Source organism: Nelumbo nucifera, chromosome 1 (assembly GCF_055504915.1).
Source record: "Nelumbo nucifera cultivar China Antique chromosome 1, China Antique-T2T, whole genome shotgun sequence".
Taxonomy (NCBI): Eukaryota; Viridiplantae; Streptophyta; class Magnoliopsida; order Proteales; family Nelumbonaceae; genus Nelumbo; species Nelumbo nucifera.
In genome coordinates, this window is record NC_142649.1 from 171,877,069 (window position 1) to 171,895,706 (window position 18,638).

The 18,638-nt window shown below is 37.1% G+C and overlaps 2 protein-coding genes and 1 pseudogene across 3 annotated transcripts; 1 reads left to right on the forward strand and 2 right to left on the reverse strand.

Annotated features, from left to right (window-relative positions):
* The first annotated feature begins 1,085 nt into the window (after positions 1-1,085).
* LOC104596452 (AAA-ATPase At2g18193-like) lies at positions 1,086-3,013 on the forward strand. 2 transcript variants are annotated; one of them, XR_016080647.1, is made up of 2 exons: positions 1,086-2,214; positions 2,415-3,013. XR_016080647.1 is itself a non-coding variant. In XM_010257624.3 (1 exon), the coding sequence occupies exon 1, from the start codon at positions 1,086-1,088 to the stop codon at positions 1,689-1,691; it is 606 nt and encodes a 201-aa protein (XP_010255926.1). In that variant the 3' UTR covers positions 1,692-2,386. The 2 variants fall into 2 exon arrangements, 1 of the variants encoding a protein (XP_010255926.1); XM_010257624.3 differs by lacking the exon at positions 2,415-3,013 and having other exon boundaries at positions 1,086-2,386.
* A 1,018-nt stretch (positions 3,014-4,031) lies between these two features.
* LOC104596451 (mevalonate kinase-like) lies at positions 4,032-9,181 on the reverse strand. Its single transcript, XM_010257623.3, has 5 exons — positions 8,810-9,181; positions 7,015-7,261; positions 6,657-6,910; positions 5,920-6,333; positions 4,032-4,334 (listed from the first exon to the last, which is right to left on the reverse strand). The coding sequence occupies exons 1-5, from the start codon at positions 8,940-8,942 to the stop codon at positions 4,216-4,218; spliced, it is 1,167 nt and encodes a 388-aa protein (XP_010255925.1). The 5' UTR covers positions 8,943-9,181; the 3' UTR covers positions 4,032-4,215.
* Positions 9,182-12,449: 3,268 nt separating this feature from the next.
* Positions 12,450-13,643, reverse strand: LOC148804161 (protein ELF4-LIKE 4 pseudogene; annotated as a pseudogene).
* Positions 13,644-18,638: the final 4,995 nt, after the last annotated feature.

Sequence of the window (18,638 nt, forward strand, 5' to 3'; positions counted from 1 at the left end):
GACCCCTGACCGGTTCGGTTTTAAAACCATGACCTTACCAATAGGGGGGAAGGGGTCTTAGACTTTTCATTACCAGATAGGCTTTATAAAAGAGGGGTGGTTTAGGTGATCATAGCACACGTCTTGAACCGTATCTTTTTATTTATGTGATAAACCTCTCGAGACACCGTCTGAATTGGTTTGGTAAAGCCCGTCTTTCATTTACCAGGGCGAGAGGGATGGGTTCTAGAGGGGGTTCGCATCTGCCCCCCACTTAGTTGCCCCCCAAAAACGTCCCACACATTTTATGCGCGCCGCGTGTCTGAGGACACACGCATTAAGATGGCTCGTGCGGACCTCAATTTGACGTCCGTTTGCAAAAAGGGTTTAATCCCTTACTCTCGGTATTTTTCTCCCATTCTACTGCCGAACTGAAACCTTGGCTTCCCCTTCCATAGCCCACCAGAGATCAACTCTTTCCAGTTCCACCGATCGATGCCGACTATCATTAGGGGTGTCAATTAGACTGGATTTGGTTCAATCTGGTCTAGTTCAATGCAAGTATTATAAATGGATCTGGTTCAATCCAGTCCAGTGAATATTTTAGACTATTATAGACCGGTCCAGAGACTGCCCAATCTGTTCAAATTCATGTTAAATTAGATTGATTTCAACTCAAACTTGGTCCATTGACACCTATGTTCTTATCTTCTATCAATGGATCAAATATTGGCTCAATCCAATATAAATTCATTATGGATGGACTAGGCCCAATCCAATATTTTATATTGATCCGTCCAATCCGTCCAAATTCAATACGTCTTATTAGTCCGTCCAATCCATCCAAATGAATTTTGGTTTGAACGGAATCCAATCCAAAACCGGTCCGTTGACACCCATAACGACCGCTCCGAAATCCGTCGGAGTCGGAGCCTATTTCTTGTTGAATTTGAGCTCAAAGGGAGACCCACTTTTTAGAAGAAGTAGGACCGTAACTTAAAGCAGACGTGTCTCATCTTCGTAAGCCAACCAAAAAGGTCCAAAACAAGAGGCCAAGACCGAGAGACAGATTTATATACAATACAATTCAACCGATCAATTAATCCATGGAAGCCATAGCAACTCTCTTCATCCATCTCCCAAGGAAAAGCAGCACTAAGCTAAACATGTACTTACTTTCAGACATGCCTTCAGTGTCAACGATGCTATCAGCCTACGCCTCCTTGGCCGCTTCCACCATGCTCATTCGGTCGGTGGCCAACAAGTTCATACCCCATCAGCTCCAAGACTACATTTTCTCAGGCCTCCGCTACCTCTTCTCCCCTCGGCCTTCTCAGCCCACGCTCATCTTCGAAGAATTCAGTGGGATCACCCGCAATCAAGTCTATGAGGCAGCCGAGTTGTACCACCAAGATCACCCCCTCGATCGAACGTCTAAAGGTGTGCAGGCCCCCAGAGAAAAGAACCTCGCCATCACAATAGAGAAAGGCGAAGAGGTCGTGGATGCCTTCAAAGGAGTCGAGCTCAAATGGAGTTTCGTTTGCTCTGATAACGAGAGGACTGGCAGCACGGAGCGATACTTTGAGCTCAGATTCAACAAGAAATATAGAGAAAAGGTGCTGGATTTTTACTTGCCATTTGTGTTAAACAAATCGAAGGCACTCAAGAAGGTGTATGGGGATCAATCAATCTCGACCCACTCCCCTGTTTGAACAAAACAGGGGAGTGGGTTTGAGCTCTGTTACTGGTGAAAATCGGCTGAAAGAGTGAAACGTACCTCCGGTAAATGAATATTCCGTAATGGTCGTCGGTATCAAGCCGTCAACCGGTGGAACTCGAAGCCCACTCCGGCGGGTTTCAGATCTCAGAATGTTAGAAGATGAATGAGAAAAAACAACAAAAAAAAAAGATAGGAAATGAGAAAAACTTACGGAATACGTACTTCCTGCCGGTATGGTCGTCAGCATCGACCGGCGGAACTCGAAAAGTTCATCTCCGGTGGTGGGCTATGAAAGGGGTGCAAAGGTTTTAGTTTGGCAGTAGAATGGGAGAAGAATACCAAGGAACCTTTTTGGGCGAGATGGAATTAACGGAGTATTTGCAAACGAACGTCAAATGGAGGCCGCACGAGCCATTTTAGTGTGCGTGCCTGAGGACACGCGGCAGGCATAGAATGTGTGGGACGTTTTTGGGGGGCAACTATGTGGGGGGCAGATGCGAACCCCTATTTGAAAGGTAAAAGTGCCTTTTTATTTGAATCTGTAGAATATCGTAACAGGCTGGAAGGTATTTTAAGTCCATTTCTAAGCTTTAGGGTATGTTTAAGTCTTATCCTCTTTTTGTTTGTTAAGGTCGTTTATGCTTATGTCTCATTTTGGTGAAAGTAACGAATGTTCTTTTTTTTTTTTTTTTTTTTTTTTACATTTGTGTTTCAGCTTTATATCCTTTTTTTTTTACATTCGCCCACAGAGAGAGAATAAAAGGAAATAAACGAGGAAACAAACAGAGTTGTGAACACGGTGAGATTCTGGTAACTAGAACCAACGATGACAATCAAATTCCAATGACTCCAAGACCTGAGAGGCCGTACCATTTTTGGGTTCTAACTCTCGTGTCATTGCCATCAAAGTTGCCGTTTGGGTTTGGAAGTCTGTCTGTCTTCTTTTGGTCGTGTGATTAATATCTGCTTCAATCCATTTGGGTTCAATCGATTGGCCTAATCTTTCAGATTGTGAATATCAAAATGAATGTGGAGGAGATGAACTATGAAGTGAAGCATTTGCTGCAACAGTAGCTAAAAATTCTTTTAAATATTTAAGTTGCTGGGTTCAGAGGAAGCTCTGCATTTTGAGAATGGCCAGAAAGGATTCGAGGAAAACTTGTCGAGTTGCCTAGACAAAAAGCATTTGTTAGGACAATCGAAGACAGGAAGTGGTTGATTATGAATCATCCTTTTTTTTCTATTTTTAATTCAAGGAAAATATATATATGGCTAAAGCCAATAATGTAATATACTTTTTTGCCACTCCTTAAATGTTTGGAATTTCATTGTTGAATTTCTGAGATATCAAGACTAAAGAGAGGATTTTCTCTTCTAGTATGGAGAGAGAGAGAGAGAGGTACACTGGCTGATTGATTGTTCCCTGTTTGGCCAAAAGGTTGAAGATAATAAACAGTGCCTCTCACCCAATCAGAGCTTTGAGAGTAAATAGTTGAGATGATGTGGCATGTTTGTATTGGAGGATATATGCTAATGGTTGTGGACCAAAGGGTCTATAGGATGTGAATTCAATGGCATATACTGGAATAAGCAATAATAAATAAATGAGGTTTGGTTCAAGGTTTAAAATTTCGATATGAGGGCGTATCATATCATATCATGGCTTCACGATATGCCTTTTTAAAAGGGTTTCAGGAATCACTTTTTTTAATAAAAAAAATATGCTTAAAAATATGCCCAAAAAGCAAACTTAAAAAAAAAAAACTAAAAAAATATAAAAGCACATTAATTTAAATAACGATAGGCCCATGCCGACATCCAAATTTTAAACCTTGATTTGGGTTATGTGCACAAACGATTCCTAAAAAAAGTACCAGTGTACCAAACACAACAATATAACTACCAATCTACTTGAGCTTAAGGGGTGATGTTAGGTGGGCCGTACTAATAATACACCAGTGGGTGGGGCTGTAATTGGTGCTGAGAAAGAAAATCTGTAGTCCTGATTTAGTTGATAAACAGTTCATGTATCATGGCTCAAAGAAAACCAGTCCAAATTTCCTGCAAAACAATTATAGGCATCATCTATAACCACTGATCAATAAACAACTGATCTAAAGTTTAACTGTAACTACAAGGACACAATGATTTGGTGTGACTACGTCAAGATAAAACACAAACTCTTCATCATCTACATCAAGTATTCAAGTCAGCACCATTGGTTTTTTTTTTTTTTCTCAGCCCTGATGATGACCTTTTTATCTACTATTGACCTTGCCCGTAGAATTTAATTAATTCAGTTACTCTTTCTGTTGAAGAGGAGAAATCAATATTCAACAAAGCTAGAAGGTTAAATTAGTAATTTAAAGAGGTTTACACAAAACAATAAAAGGGGGAAAATTTTAAATATACAAACAGGAAAGAAAAAAAAGATAGCAACAACAGCACATCATCTGTCGTTTTTTGACATTCACCGCCATATCTTACTTTGATTTAGTGCCATCCTTTGTAAGAATTCAGGGGGAACCATTGAAACGGATCTCAACACCTTTACCACCAATTCCAGCTATCAAGCATTGGAACCCGCATGATTCTAGGTCAGCAATTACTTTATCCACAACAGATGTTGCTAACACTGATTCATGTTGTCAAGGATCTCATCACTGAACACTGAACCTCAAAAGCACTTCAATAGCTCAAAAACAAGAGTAACAGTCAGAACAACGTCGAGGAAATGTACCACCTTGTGAGATTTGAACTTAATTGTGAAATGTTGCTAGACCACTCTGTTTAGAGATGGTTGACTGCACCAACATCTCAATGAACTGAGGATCTGACTAATTAGTCCTAATATTTAATTCCTCATATGGAGGGGATGGTCAATTTTGTATACTCTTCGTCATATATGTATAATATAGCTATAGTTGCAACCACAAATTTTCATGGCAGATCTACCAATAAAGCAACATATTTCAACTTTATTAATTTTTCCAATACAATTTTTGTCATACTAATTCCCTGTATCATGGGACTTGTTTCAATCCATACACCAAAGATATCAACCAAGGTACTAGAGTAATTCCCTAAAACATTTGGCTAGGCCTCCCACTTAGAAAAGGGGCTAAATAAATTTTAATTCAAAATAAGAATATATATAGATTTGTGCGGGTCCTACTCTAGCTATAAAATTATGTTTTTTACTATTTTATGTTTGAAGATTATCTCATATCCTTTAATAAGAAATCAAATCTAATTTGGTTTTCTAACCCAAATAAAAAAACAGAACAAAGGCTTTCAAGACATTACACTGGTCTGAAAATCAAACCTAATTTAATCTCCTAAATCAGATCAAAAACCCTATGTGCTTCAAGACTTACCACATGGATAGTGGGTCCCAAACAAAATACGTATGTACAATTCCCCTATACAGTACGGTATCATTAATTGGTTCAACTCAAACTAGGCCTTGTCTCAACTTTCAACTATATGGGGTTGGCTACATGAATCCTGCTCCCGCATTATGCTCTAATCAGTTCCATATCCATTAACTTATGGGCCCTTAAATCATCTTTAACTACTTCAACCATTCAACCCATGTCCATTTTGGTCTGCCTCTATCTCTTCTAGACCCTTCAACTTGGGTCATTAACTAGTTGTAATTAAGCAAAAGGTTTAGTGGTTAATTCATCTCAATACGAACCAATATGATCCACAAACCTTCCACTTAGCATATTTGGGGCCTAAACAGACCACAGATGTACATATCAAAGCAACACACTATAGGCAAGTCCATGACAATAATGACCTTTGCTTATTATTCCTACCTCAATTTCTGTTTATCAAAGTCATTCATGGTCCATTCATCTCTGAACCATTAAAATTAATACTTTCATTCATGGTCCTAATAAACTAAGCACATTAAATGCAGATGCATCAAAATAGGATGCAGTATTATGTTAATCACAGAAGAAACCCAGTTAACCCTAATATTGGAATCATATTGGACTTGGAAACTAGTTAATAAAATGCCTGCATCTTCACAGTTGTAATTACAAAATATATAAATAGAGAAAGAATGTTAGCAAAAGAGCAGTATGCAATATACTAAGATGGTCTAAGTTAGGTTCTATCTTATGGCATTTATATAGAAAACAAAAATGAAAAATTAGCAGAAATGAAAATCATAAAGTGACCGAAGTAAATACTGTAAGATTGGATACGTGTAGGTAACAATGTCAGAACACAGCCTCCACCCCCAGCCCCTGTAAGCTTCGAAGTTAATTTGTACTTCAAAGTTGTCTGGAGCACAGTTTCTATAGAAGCATGGCCGACCCCCATGCACTGGAGAAGTCCCTGATTCATTTCCATTAACTCTTCTAGTTTTGCTTCCTTTTCAGTTATAGCCAGATCATCAGGAGCAGGTGACTGGATAATAACAGATAATTCCCTGCTGATAGAGTCAACAGCAGAAAACACTGAAGCCATGGCATCTGGATGCCTTAAGGTCCTCTCTGAAACACCAGCAACCAATGCCTTTGTGTTCCTTCCAACCCTTGTATTAGTAATGAGCATCCTGAGGGGTAAAGTGGGCTTGATGCAACTCAGATTACCCAATTTGAATGTAATCATGTTTCCTGTTATATAGACTCCAATTACAATTAATCTTCAAAAACAGAAATCCTCTTGCAATGGCAACTTAAAGAAATACTACAGTAGTAATACAATGAAATTGATGAGAAAAATAAACAGAATGTCTGAAACAATTATAACAGAGTACTTTTTTTATGTTTTTTTATTAGTAACAGACAGAACTTACTACTTTATTAACTATAGGAAGTAATGATGCATTTGTTTCTGTCTTAGGAGAACAGAGAGAGAGAGGAAGTTTTTAAACAGAAAAGGACACTAGAAGAAGATAAATTAAATTCATTTTAAACTTCTAAGAAAAATCACATACCAAATGTGCTTACGGTGTTGTCAATTCCAGATGGTTTGCCATGAATTATTTTTTCACCCTCAAAGGCCCATCTGTTTACCAATTCAAGATCGGTCTCAGAAAATGTTAACCATCCTTGGTGGTTGAGATCCAAACTTACAGCATCAGAAAGTGCAAGCAATGCAGCAGAAAGTGCAACACAAAATGCGGCTGATGAACCCAAGCCCGCACCAAAAGGAAGATCAGATGTGACAATCACTGTTGCAGGCTTACAACTGACAAATAAAAGGAACCAGCTCAAAATGATCATTATAGTTAGAAGAGAACATTAGAAGCTGGGAACACATTTAACTCATGGGAAGCTTAAGTCAACAAATACCCTAGGATTGAGGCATATAGCCAAAGGAATGCAGAAACTCCAGCAGCAAGTCCTGCATTTGCCTCTGGAATATCCTGTTCCTCAACAAGAGCAGCAATCAATTTCATGAATTGTGGTGAGCATGCTGTTGGTGATGAAGAAGAAGGAGTACTCAGCTCAGGAAGTGCTTCTCTGATTCTTCCAACTGGCCAAGAAAAGTCTAATTCTACATCCTTGAGCTGAAGTGTAAGTAACCTGTCACCATTCTCTGCAGAAAATAAATATGCTTCCATAAAATGCACAAAAACAGCATGCCAAAGTGATCAGTGCATGTATGGTTGATGAATGTATCATCTTCTCCAATACAAAAAGAAAGAAAACAGCTCAAAATAAGATGGTCCAAGAAGTTGGTAAGTGGTGATATAAATTTTACAATTATAACCAAAGACAATCGGTTAATAGCCAGTTTGTACAGTTGGTCATTAAATATAAACACATTATGTATGTGGAATTTGTACAGTTGGTCATTATTTCATTATGAACCGTCATCTACTTCATTGATATGAGGAATCTTTGCAGTTTCTCTGGTATCAAGAGGTCCATTACTTTTTTCCCTTTTCTGGCAAAAGCTTAGGTGAATTGAAAATCAATGGAATTGATTAGGCTCCATGTGATGATTTTGGCATACAACTTAGATGACTTGTATTTTTCTTAGGTTTTCTTTTTATAAACACTTCTATAAGAATTCAAATAGGATACATTCAAGATGAATATGAAAAAATGAAAAATTTCTGCAAGGCTGTAATGCAGAAAATTAGGACACTTTGCAACCAAGGCCATTCAAGATGAATATGGCAACTTGAAAATCTTTTACAATTTAGCGCAGCAAATAGGGAAATCTTGCAACCAATTCTCTAATTCTCATCAATCCAATGTGCTTAACTATGACTAGTTCTAAAAGTATCTAGCAACCATGCTTAATGGATGAAAGTTCTTGAAGGAACAGCTTCAAAGTGGTCTTGTTAGGATCTATAATCATTCTTCTAGAGAAGCTTGTCATGTGAAAAATTGGTCCGAGTTTCATAAATTGATCCTCTCCTGCCTGCCAATGTTATGAGCAGTTCTAAAAGTATTTCTAACAACATTGACTAAGAGATTTAAAATCCTTGAAGGAAGAGCGTCAAAGAAATTCGTTGTTCGGATATAAAATTCTTTCTTTAATGTAGCTTCTCATGTGAAGAGTTCATAGACCCTTCCCTTCTTGGTAAACGTAACTCGTCATTTTCGTTTAGGTACTATTATGAAGTCTTGTTGCTTCAATTCATCCCATCGTCTTCATAATATCTAGGAAGGGCGTCTCTCGTGTCCATCCACATCAATCAACTTAGACAACTAAAAAAACGATACCTGCTCTCTCTATAACAACATCGAAAATAGGAACTCTCATTTATGGATCACAATCAGATAAAGATAACATACACACAGGAAGAGCGGGGGAGGGGGAGAAGAGGGAATCAAAACTTGTGTTTCTGGACGAACAAAAATGAGAACGATTCAGAATGAATAGGAATTATGTAATTCTGATAAAAAACCATCATCAATCTCCGGTCATAACCAAATGCTAAGAGTTTCCTGCCATTAAACCATTCATGAAACCCGAAGCAGCCAAAAATACAGTGTGTATTAAACCGATATCTAATAGGTAAACATTTCTATTTCCACTTGCATAAACAGATCGAAGAACAAGCAGAAAAGGAAAAGAAAAACACATGCAGGCATAAGACAATAAGAGAAATTTGAAGCTGAAACTTCATACCGTGATCATCAAAAATCCGTAAATTAACTTGAGTGTAGAGATTAATTGAAGCAGCGATGGCGGTCGATCCGTGGACGACGGCGTGTTCGCCGGAAAGTATAATTTTACCGGGAGCTCGAGCTGTGGCTTCCATTATTGTTGTTTCTCTTCCTGTGATCTTTGTCTCTCTCAGAGTTTCTAACAGTGTCAAGTATAAAAGAGGGGAAAAAGAATCTTCGACTTCGACGTCAAGGTCGAGGAGGCTTTCAACAGAAATGCCAGATGCGCGTATTCTCACGTCTCCTTTGTTCTGGTAGAAAGCGTATTCTCACTTCTAAGCGCTCTCACGCACACGGTCACGGAAGTGAGGTTTTGTCGTGTTGATGTTCGTGCTGTTTGTGGACCAGCCTTATGTTGCCAGCTCAACAAATTACTCCGTATCTGCTGCTTACATATTTGGATGCATTCTTTCATGTTGCAATGAACGGGATTTACTCCTCAGAGCGCACCTCACACCGACCTTAAAGCACATTCCACCATCGGAAAGACTACAAATATATAAAAAGACACGGTTTTGCGCTTTACCATATTTATATTTGTACTCCTTTCAAATCGAGCTTAGCAATATAATAATAAAGGCAAATTTTTTAAAATATCCTGAAGGTTTAGAAAATTGATTAAGGTAGTGTTTGAGAATACTTAAAAGAAGTATTTCTTTAGAGATATAGGATTATACATTAAGTGGTTTTTAAGTATGGGTGTTTGGTAAAAAAGTGAGGAAAAAGTAATTTTTTTTAAAGTAATTTTTTGAAAAAATGACTTCAAATTGGTTTTTTTTAAGTACTTTTTGAAGTACTTCTCGAATAAATGAAATGAACCAATCTCTGATAATTTTTTATAATGCCTAAAATACCCCCGTGAGGGTTATACCTCCATCTCCATTCATTCGAACCTCAAACCCAAGTAGCGGGGCATTAGTTGCAGGTCCATCGGCAACGATCGGCAGTGAAGAACAGTGGTCAGCGGACCTATCGTTTGGCCTCTTTCTTCTATGTTCTGAAGTACTTTTTGAAGTACTTCTCGAAAAAACGGAATGAACCAATCCCTGATAATTTTTGATAATGCCTAAAATACCCCCGTGAGGGTTATACCTCTGTCTCCATTCATTCGAACCTCAAACCCAAGTAGCGGGGCATTATTTGCAGGTCCATCGGCGACGATCGGCGGTGAAGAATAGTGGTCAGCGGACCTATTGTTTGGTTTGGCCTCTTCTATGTTCTGAAGTTTTTTTCTCATTTAATCGCTTTTTTTTTTTTGTTTTTTTCTAACTTAAACTCCCTGCTCTTTGTAGATCTACACTTGTGAACTCTCTTGTTCGAAAGGCAAAAAAAAAGCTCGATTAGAAAAGTAGAAGAGTCGATATGAGATATTGTTGTTGTTCTGTTCACTTGTTCCTCTTCTTCCCGATCTCCCTCCGTCTCTCAATTCTGCTTGTTTTATAGGAAGAAAGAAATGATCTCTGAGATCAGTGCTAACATGATCTCGAGGAGTTATAGTTGTTACCATTAAATGGTTTTATGTTAGGTGCTAACGGTTGACTGGTTTTATGTTAGGTGCAAAAGATGGTCAGAATTAATAGTTCTGCGTCTGCCCTGTTGATAGAGGTGCAGGAAAGGTCGACATAATTAATTTTCTAGTTCCACTAAAGGGTTTTGTTTGATATACTGGAAGGTTGCAGAAAATTTCTTTCTTGTTGATGCGTTTCAATAACCTTGCAAAAAGAAGTTGACAATCCGAAGATTTCTACCAACTTACGGTAATAGCAGGAAATAAATACAAGTAGCAAACCCTTACCTACATCTAAAGATTGCTTTGGTTGCTGAAGAAAAAAGTAATTATACGGCCTTTCGAAGAGCTTCAGAAGTAGAGTAACCCTTCCTTCAAACGAAAATACATTTCCGTTAATGGGTTTGCATTGATTTACAGAAAATGGGTAAAAGAAATTCCGTTCTTCATTCATTAGTGGATGAAGAAATTCTGGATGCTGAAGAAACTCTTGTAAAGAGCTCTAATCACAATTCTACTAAACATAATAAGAAGTAGAAACAGTTGTTGGATGCATCAGAACAAGAACTAGAAGATGATGTTGTGAAGTGAGGGCTAAAATTGTTATTTGTGTCAATATAAGAATTTATGAGAAAAGTAACTTACCAAACATCCCCACCCCAATAAGTGCTTAAAAACATAATAAGTGATTTGAAAAGTGAGTTACTAAATAGCCTTTAAGTGGTTGTTAATTTCTGATTAGTACTTAATCATCAAACATGGCCTAACTCTATCTATATTGTTTGGAAAAATTTCTGATTAATACCTTGTACATGTTGGGCCCAGCCCATTATGGGATATTGACCCATATTATAGCCCATTCTCCTTCAGCCAACTGTTTTTTTTTTTCAAAAAAAAGAAAAACAATAGGGTTAGATCTTTTTTGCGCGCGGCGTGTTGAAGAGAGAGAGGAAAAGAGAGAAATCGAAATACTGTGCAGATTTCTCAGTGTGCAGAGTTCATCAAACGGCCGGAACTTTCTGATCCACCGTCCGATCGAGCAGAAATTTGGATAGTAAGTGGATGACTCATTTTTCTTCATTCTGAATGGTCAGATCTTTGATCGGAGCTCTGAATCGCCAGTTATTTGATGTCGAATAGAAGCAACTCGTAATTGTTCGGGAAAGGAAAACATTTCGCGGCAGTCTTCATCAGTTATTCTGATCAAGGGTCATTTGTGGTTCGATTTGGCTGAAATTTGGTGGGATTGTTCGAAACGCACAGACCTACGATCGGAACGGTGGAGATCTGATTTGGTGTAGTGAAGGTCTCCATGTTGTGGCCTGAACATTAGCCGCGTTTGTGAGTTTTTTTGACTATTATTTTCACCACTTTTGGTATTCTCGTTTGTATGTTTGAGAATCTGTATTTGCTCTAAGTTTGTGAGCATATTGTGGTGTTTGAGTTGCTGTAATTGTTACGTCAAGTTATTAGTGGAGATTTTTGGTTGGGTCTCTTTGGCCCCGTGGTTTTTTACCCTTCACAATGGAGGGGTTTTCCACGTTAAATATCGTGTGTGTCTCTCTTTGCTTAGCTTATGATTATTTTTGTTGATATCTTGTTTGGAATTGTTATAGCTGAATATCTACAAGTTTTTATTTTTGGAAGAGAAATAGTTTGTGGATAAACTTAGTTTCTTCCCAACAGTACATTGAGCCTAGTGCCACTTTGGTCCACCAATTTTAAAATGCAACAAATCAGTATCTGAACTTTCAAAATATGTCAATCTAGTAGTTGTCATTAATGGATCGTCAGTTATGTATATCATGTGACCTCGTGTGCGACTTAAGACTATTGAAAATGTCAAAATTACCCTTAGAAATAAAACACACTATTCATCATCTTCTTCCTCAGAAAGATGAAACAAAGCCCAAGATCTCGTGTCACAAACACCACCGGGGGTGACCTTTTCTGACAGACCCACTCATTGAATGGTTGGAATTGTTCCAGATCATTCTTGTTTTTTTATTTCTAATGAGAACTATGTCGAATAAATCCCCAATACAGATACACGAGTTACATAATCGGGTCTACTGGATTGATATTGAAAATTCCTTCATTCCGATGGTGTAAAAGAATTAGTAGAGAGAGTTTGCGAAGCATAGGACATGTGACATGCCCAAGATTCCAGCTCCTTACCGAGCCTAATTCTTTTGTGTCCTGGCTTCCCGTCCGATTTCAATGTCTCACCCGAATACCCATAGGATGAAGCTTCAACTGATTTGGTAAACGAGCTTGAAAGGTCAGCAAGGAGACCAACCACATGTCTGGGATGTTCGACTCATGGTTCTGGTTTATCTCGTTGATGAGCAACCTGTTATGATACGGATCCCTCCTTTAGACGAAGGCCCGTATAGGAGAGGCCCAACCCATTATCTCATGATCTAGTAGAAGGCTCACACAGGTTGCATAAATTTTTTCACCGAACTCTTTACTTTTTCCTTTTTGACAGTTATTATTATAGCCAATCATTGGCCAGTTTCCAATGATTTGTATTTATGATATGACATAATAGTGACCCACACCCACATGGCTGTAACCGTAAGGATTGCCTATAAAGCCCCCTTAGAAAGCATGAATAAAGCTAACTATTTCCCAATACACAGTCTTCTAGATTTCTCCTGAGTGGTGCCGGCAGCACCATAGCTCGAAGAGGTCGATACCATTTTGGTATCAGAGCCAACCAATCCTGAGGAAGCAGCGATGGAGGATTTAGAGCGGAGGGTTAGTAGCATGGAGAGGAGCCATGAATCTCTTCAGAAACTTTGAACGAAATTATTAATAGACTCGATGCACGACCAGCATCTGAAGGGCGGAACTCACAGCGGCCACCACAGAGGACGGAAGACTCTACTCAAGGGAGCGGGGCTCCTACCCAGTCGCTCCGGAGGTTGAAGGTGGAATTGCCAAAGTTTGACGGTACCAATGTTGATGGTTGGTTGCTGTTGATCCACCGATACTTCGAACTACAGGAGGTGCCGGTGGAACAGCAACTTACAGTTGCCAGTATGGGCTTTGAGGGTCGGGCGATGGAATGGTTTTGCTGGGCAAAGGACCATCAACCTTCTATGACGTGGGAACAGTTGGTGGAGGCGGTGGACAGCCGGTTCAATGGACCGTAGGAGGGATTCGTATCATGTTATGATCTAGGATGTTCTGAACTTTGAACAAAGCTCTTTTGCAACGTTTGCAACACCTTGTTATCTACTTGCATACCGTTGCCAATGCCCGTAAATACATCCCATCCATTTCAGACAAAATTCAACCCAACTAAAACTCCTTGAAAATCTGGAACATTTTCCCGAGTAAAGAAGGAAATAGAGAGCAACCAGGAATTCCAAAATGGGTGGTTAAATTGAATCTCCAGAGATTAAACGCAGAAGCCCTAATATCAGAAATGACGGAGCGAGAGGGGGAGGGGTAGCGACTAAGGAGAGAGATGGTCAGAAAAAAAAAAAAAAAATACTTATATAATAGAATTGACAGTCACGCTCTCAATCTCTTTCAACAGATCATTCTTGTTCAGTTTGCTATTTGGTTAATTAAAGCAATATTAAGATAGGAATTATCTCTTAGAGGAAAATTTTAAAGGATGAAAAAATTGACAGTTGTTCTAGGGGATGGTTGATAAAGAAAATTAGATGACACTTGGAGGGCATTTGAACCTTTTCACATGCCACTTAACGAATGGTTAACGTCAAGTATTAGATTGGCACATTTTGAAAGTTCGAGTACTAAATCATCGCATTTTAAAGTTTGGGGACCAAAGTGGCATTAGGCCCAAAGTACAGGGTACTAATTAGGAATTTTCTCTTATTATTAATATATTCTCTTAAAGTATCTCCAAATTTTCTAACAATTGACATCGTCTTTAAGCATTAATAGAAAAAAAATAAAATATCGAATTTACCCTCCACTATTTCTCAAATTTTCGAAATAAAACCCCATTGGTAAAAATTTTCAGAAAGATGAGGAAGTGGATCACAGTTACGATCATGATGTTTCGAAGATAGTAAAACCTCTCAGTGAGAGTTCTTGTGAGGTTTATTCAACTTTGGACCCTTTATGTAATCTTTTGATTATGCTAATCTCAAATCGCTGCTTCTACCTAATGAACTTCAAGTTCCATGGAAGAAGAATAGTTAGACGCATTTAATTTAAAGTAGAACTGGAAAAAAAAAAAGCAAAGTACACCGTGCATGAAGCCCTTGAACTGTAAGCCCATTACAATAGAGAAAATTGCCCCCGGATACAGGATTCCAAACCTTCACCACAATGTTTTGATGTTACTCTTTCAAATGGCTTCAGAAAGTCACTATACTGTCAAGGCACACCAAGGAGCATGAGGCATTTGCCATAGTATGCATGCAGGAATTAAGTTTTGTTTGTCCTTCCTTACAACAACCCAAGTCAGATGGTAATGGCAACATACAAGGTCAACAAAAGAGGTTAACTAATAAGCTCAGTTCTTCTTTTTCTTATAATGTTTAGAGAGTTGTTTTTGCTCCACAACTTCAACATCAGAATGCTGCTTTTGCTTCTCATTGCATACAAGAGGTGATCATCATTGATGACTCTCTTGAAAGTGAAGAACTTGATTCAAGGAAGAATAATGTAAATTACAGTGAGATATTGAAAGGGAACCAGCAACCTCTAATGCATATTTTTGACTTCAATTGCTTTGAATGTAGAGCTCTTATAGATGCGGAGAGGAGATGGAGTGGACTTAGAAGTAGGTTTTCCTTGTCATTTACACACCGTAACCATAAAAGGGTATTTTAGAAATATTTAAAAATATATCAATCACGTGATGTCACATGTGAATGGAGTGTGACGGAAAGATAATGTCAATGGAGCTTTTACACAATTGTCAAAAAACTTATGGGTATACTTTAAGACTAAGCAAACAATATTGGTAGAGTTAGTCAATTTCCTAAACCATAGGGGTACTTTAAGAAATTTGTCTTAATAATAATATACAAATACAGTAAATGTTCCCCATGTACGATTGAGACATCTTATGAGGTTGGTATGAGGAGTAGATCCTATTGCAGTTCACCTTTGAATTAGGATTTTCTCCATATACAGTGCTCCTTAGATGTTTGAGCATATGGTCTAGGGGTGCTCACGGTTTGGTTAACTAAACTATGGGCCTATTTTTTAAACCGAACCGGTATTACTAGTTTTTGGAAAACCGGTAATCGAAACTAACCGAAGCCCATCGATTAACTGATTGACTGATTCAGTTAACTATTGGTTCGGTTTGCTAGTTTTTTTAAATTTACAAATAATAAAAAACTAGAAATGTATATAAAATATTATATTTTAAATAATAAATAATACATTATATATTTATATATAATTAATATTTATTAATTTATAATATATATATAATATACATAAAACATATAGAAATATATATACCAGTCGGGTCAGTTAATTTTATATTTAAATTAATTTATTATATATAAAAATAGAAAAATAATTAAATTTATAATTTTTTTAATATTTGAAAAAAAATAAAATTAAATCAGATTAAATTTGAATTTTGATCCAAATCCATTAGGATTCGAATTCGAATCAAATCCAATCGCAGTTTGGATCGGATTCGGATGCAAATTACAATCGAAATCTGATTTTGAGTCCAATTGGATTACAGCCTTAATCAAGAATACAGCATTACAGCCTGCAGTCCGGATTTCGTTCCCAATGGTGGGGTGGGGTGTTAGGTCGGTGTGAGGAGTAAATCCCAATTCTAAAGGCTGAATCAAAGAATTCTATATGCCCAGGTATATGCTTGCAGCCGTGCAATTTTGATATAAACATATGAAGATTTTCCCAATGTATGGCTGGCTGCAAGTATTGTAAATTGTAAGGATCAATTTAGGGAGGACGTAATCCAAGGGGACACCATATTATTCAGTGCTCCTCAATTTAAAGAAGTGGAGAAGTACTGACAGGTTTAATGTAGATTTTTTATTTCCACTACAAACTTATCAATATTTAAAAGGTCAAAAATTCATATTTTATACATTTATATTGGTTGTGAATTGACATCAATTCCCAACTGATACCTACCCAAAATGTAGTTTGAGCCTATAAATTTTGATCAAAGATAGCTTCAAATCCCAATGTGGAGGTCTTATCAATAATCATACATCTGAACAATCACTTAAATTGTAAAGGAATCATCGGTGAATTGGGATCTATATATTAAATACAAATACTAGAGATGTTCCCCATGTACAACCAAGATATTCTGTGAGATTGGTGTGTGGCGCGCTCTATGAGCAGCAAATCCGATCTCACCATTGGTTGCTACACATGTTACACGTGTGAGATGTAAGTATTAATTTCAATTGGTTCCCGCATTCATCCAAGATAACACTTCCTCCGTTGGTGGATAATTTGGGGTGCAATTTGGGCGGGCTGTGGCGGGTTTAAGTGAACCTATCAACCTAAGCCCAACCCTTGGACTTTTATCTTCATCTTGAACTTGGCTCCAATTAAAATTTGACATTTAGGTTGAGCTGAGGCCCAAGCCAGGTCAATCAGACCTAGGCTGCAGCTCTATCGGGAATTGTAGTCCAACTGCCTAGCCAGTTAGTTAGGATGGGCTTAGCTGTCATGCCTTAGTCTGGCCCAAACTATAAATCCAATCTAAGTGTTGTACTTTGGATAGATCAAACCTGAATGACAAGGCCTGATCAAGCTCAGACTGGCTCATTGTTACGTATCATTGTCCTATGTATGTATACACATACAAAGGTTGAATCTATTAGATTATGAGTGTTTTGGTTTTCTATACAATATTAAATTAGAGTTTGTTTTCGTTGTGTTTCTTTCTAGTAGTCTCAGTTTGGGAAGAGTGCAAATACAAATATGCACACGGGCTCTGTTAAGAATGTGTAAATACAAATTTAGGGGGCGTTTTATAACATGAATTATATATATATATATTTTATTGTCAGTTTCAACTAAGGTTCAAAGTATCGTTACGTATCGGTCGATGCGTATCGTTCTGGGACCCTTTCGATACACCTTTACAATGGGTGTATCGGGGGTCTGACCGGTTCAGAGGATGGAGGGGTCTTAAACCGGCTCCCCTGAATCAGTTTTGAAAAATAAAAATAAAAAAAAAAGTAAAAAAAAAACAAGTATCAAAACACCCAATACGCCCCTACCGACATATTGGGCGTATCGATACTTTGAACCTTGGTTCCAACAATAAATCAAAACCATTTTGTTTGAAAACAGATTGTTTATTAAAACAAAAATACAAAAAACATGTTCATAGTTGTGTATGTGTTTTTTGTTTTTGAAATTGAAATAAAAATGATCTTGAATCTAGTTTAAAAAATATGTTTTGATTTGATTATTCAACATCATGTTCCATAAATTGTATAATTTCTATACTAGAAACTTTGTTTTTGTTTTAAAAACCAATATTTTGTTGATTTGAAAAACATGTATTAATTGTTATTTTTTTTTGAAACAAAACCAATTTGTTTTATTTTTTTTTTTCCTTTGAAAACAAAAACAGAGTTCAATTACATAATTTTGTTTTTTTGTTGATGTGGTGGTTCCAAAATGAATACAAAAACATTCATGTTGTAGAACACCCCCTTATTCAGTGCAAAACCTCGTATATAGTATTTCTAAATCTTGTATTCACACTTCCCAAATTAAATCTTAGGCTTAGTTTGGAAAGCGTACAAATACAAATATGTAGAGTACAAAACCTTGTATTTCATATTATTTTGTATGTATTTGTACTATTCATATTTGTATTTGTGCTCTTCCCAAATTGAGTCTTAGGTTGTGTTTGGTTGCAGTGAAATTTTATTTGTACTAGTACAAATGCATGAGAATGCAAATGAAAAAAATACAAACTCTCGTTTAATTTTGTTTTGGATTTTACTTTATTTTGCTTTATGTCTTAATTTTCTTCATTTGTTTTATCAAACAAAATAAGCTAAAGTTTGAAACAAAAATAGGTCAAAATTAACATTCAAATCATTTGCACTCTCGTTTAATTTTGTTTTGGATTTTACTTTATTTTGCTTTATGTCTTAATTTTCTTCATTTGTTTTATCAAATAAAATAAGCTAAAGTTTGAAACAAAAATAGGTCAAAATTAACATTCAAATCATTTGCACTATCATAGTTTTGCATAAATATAAATTTATTTGCATTGCAACTAAACACAGCCTTAATATCAAAAGAAATTAAATTGAAGAAATAC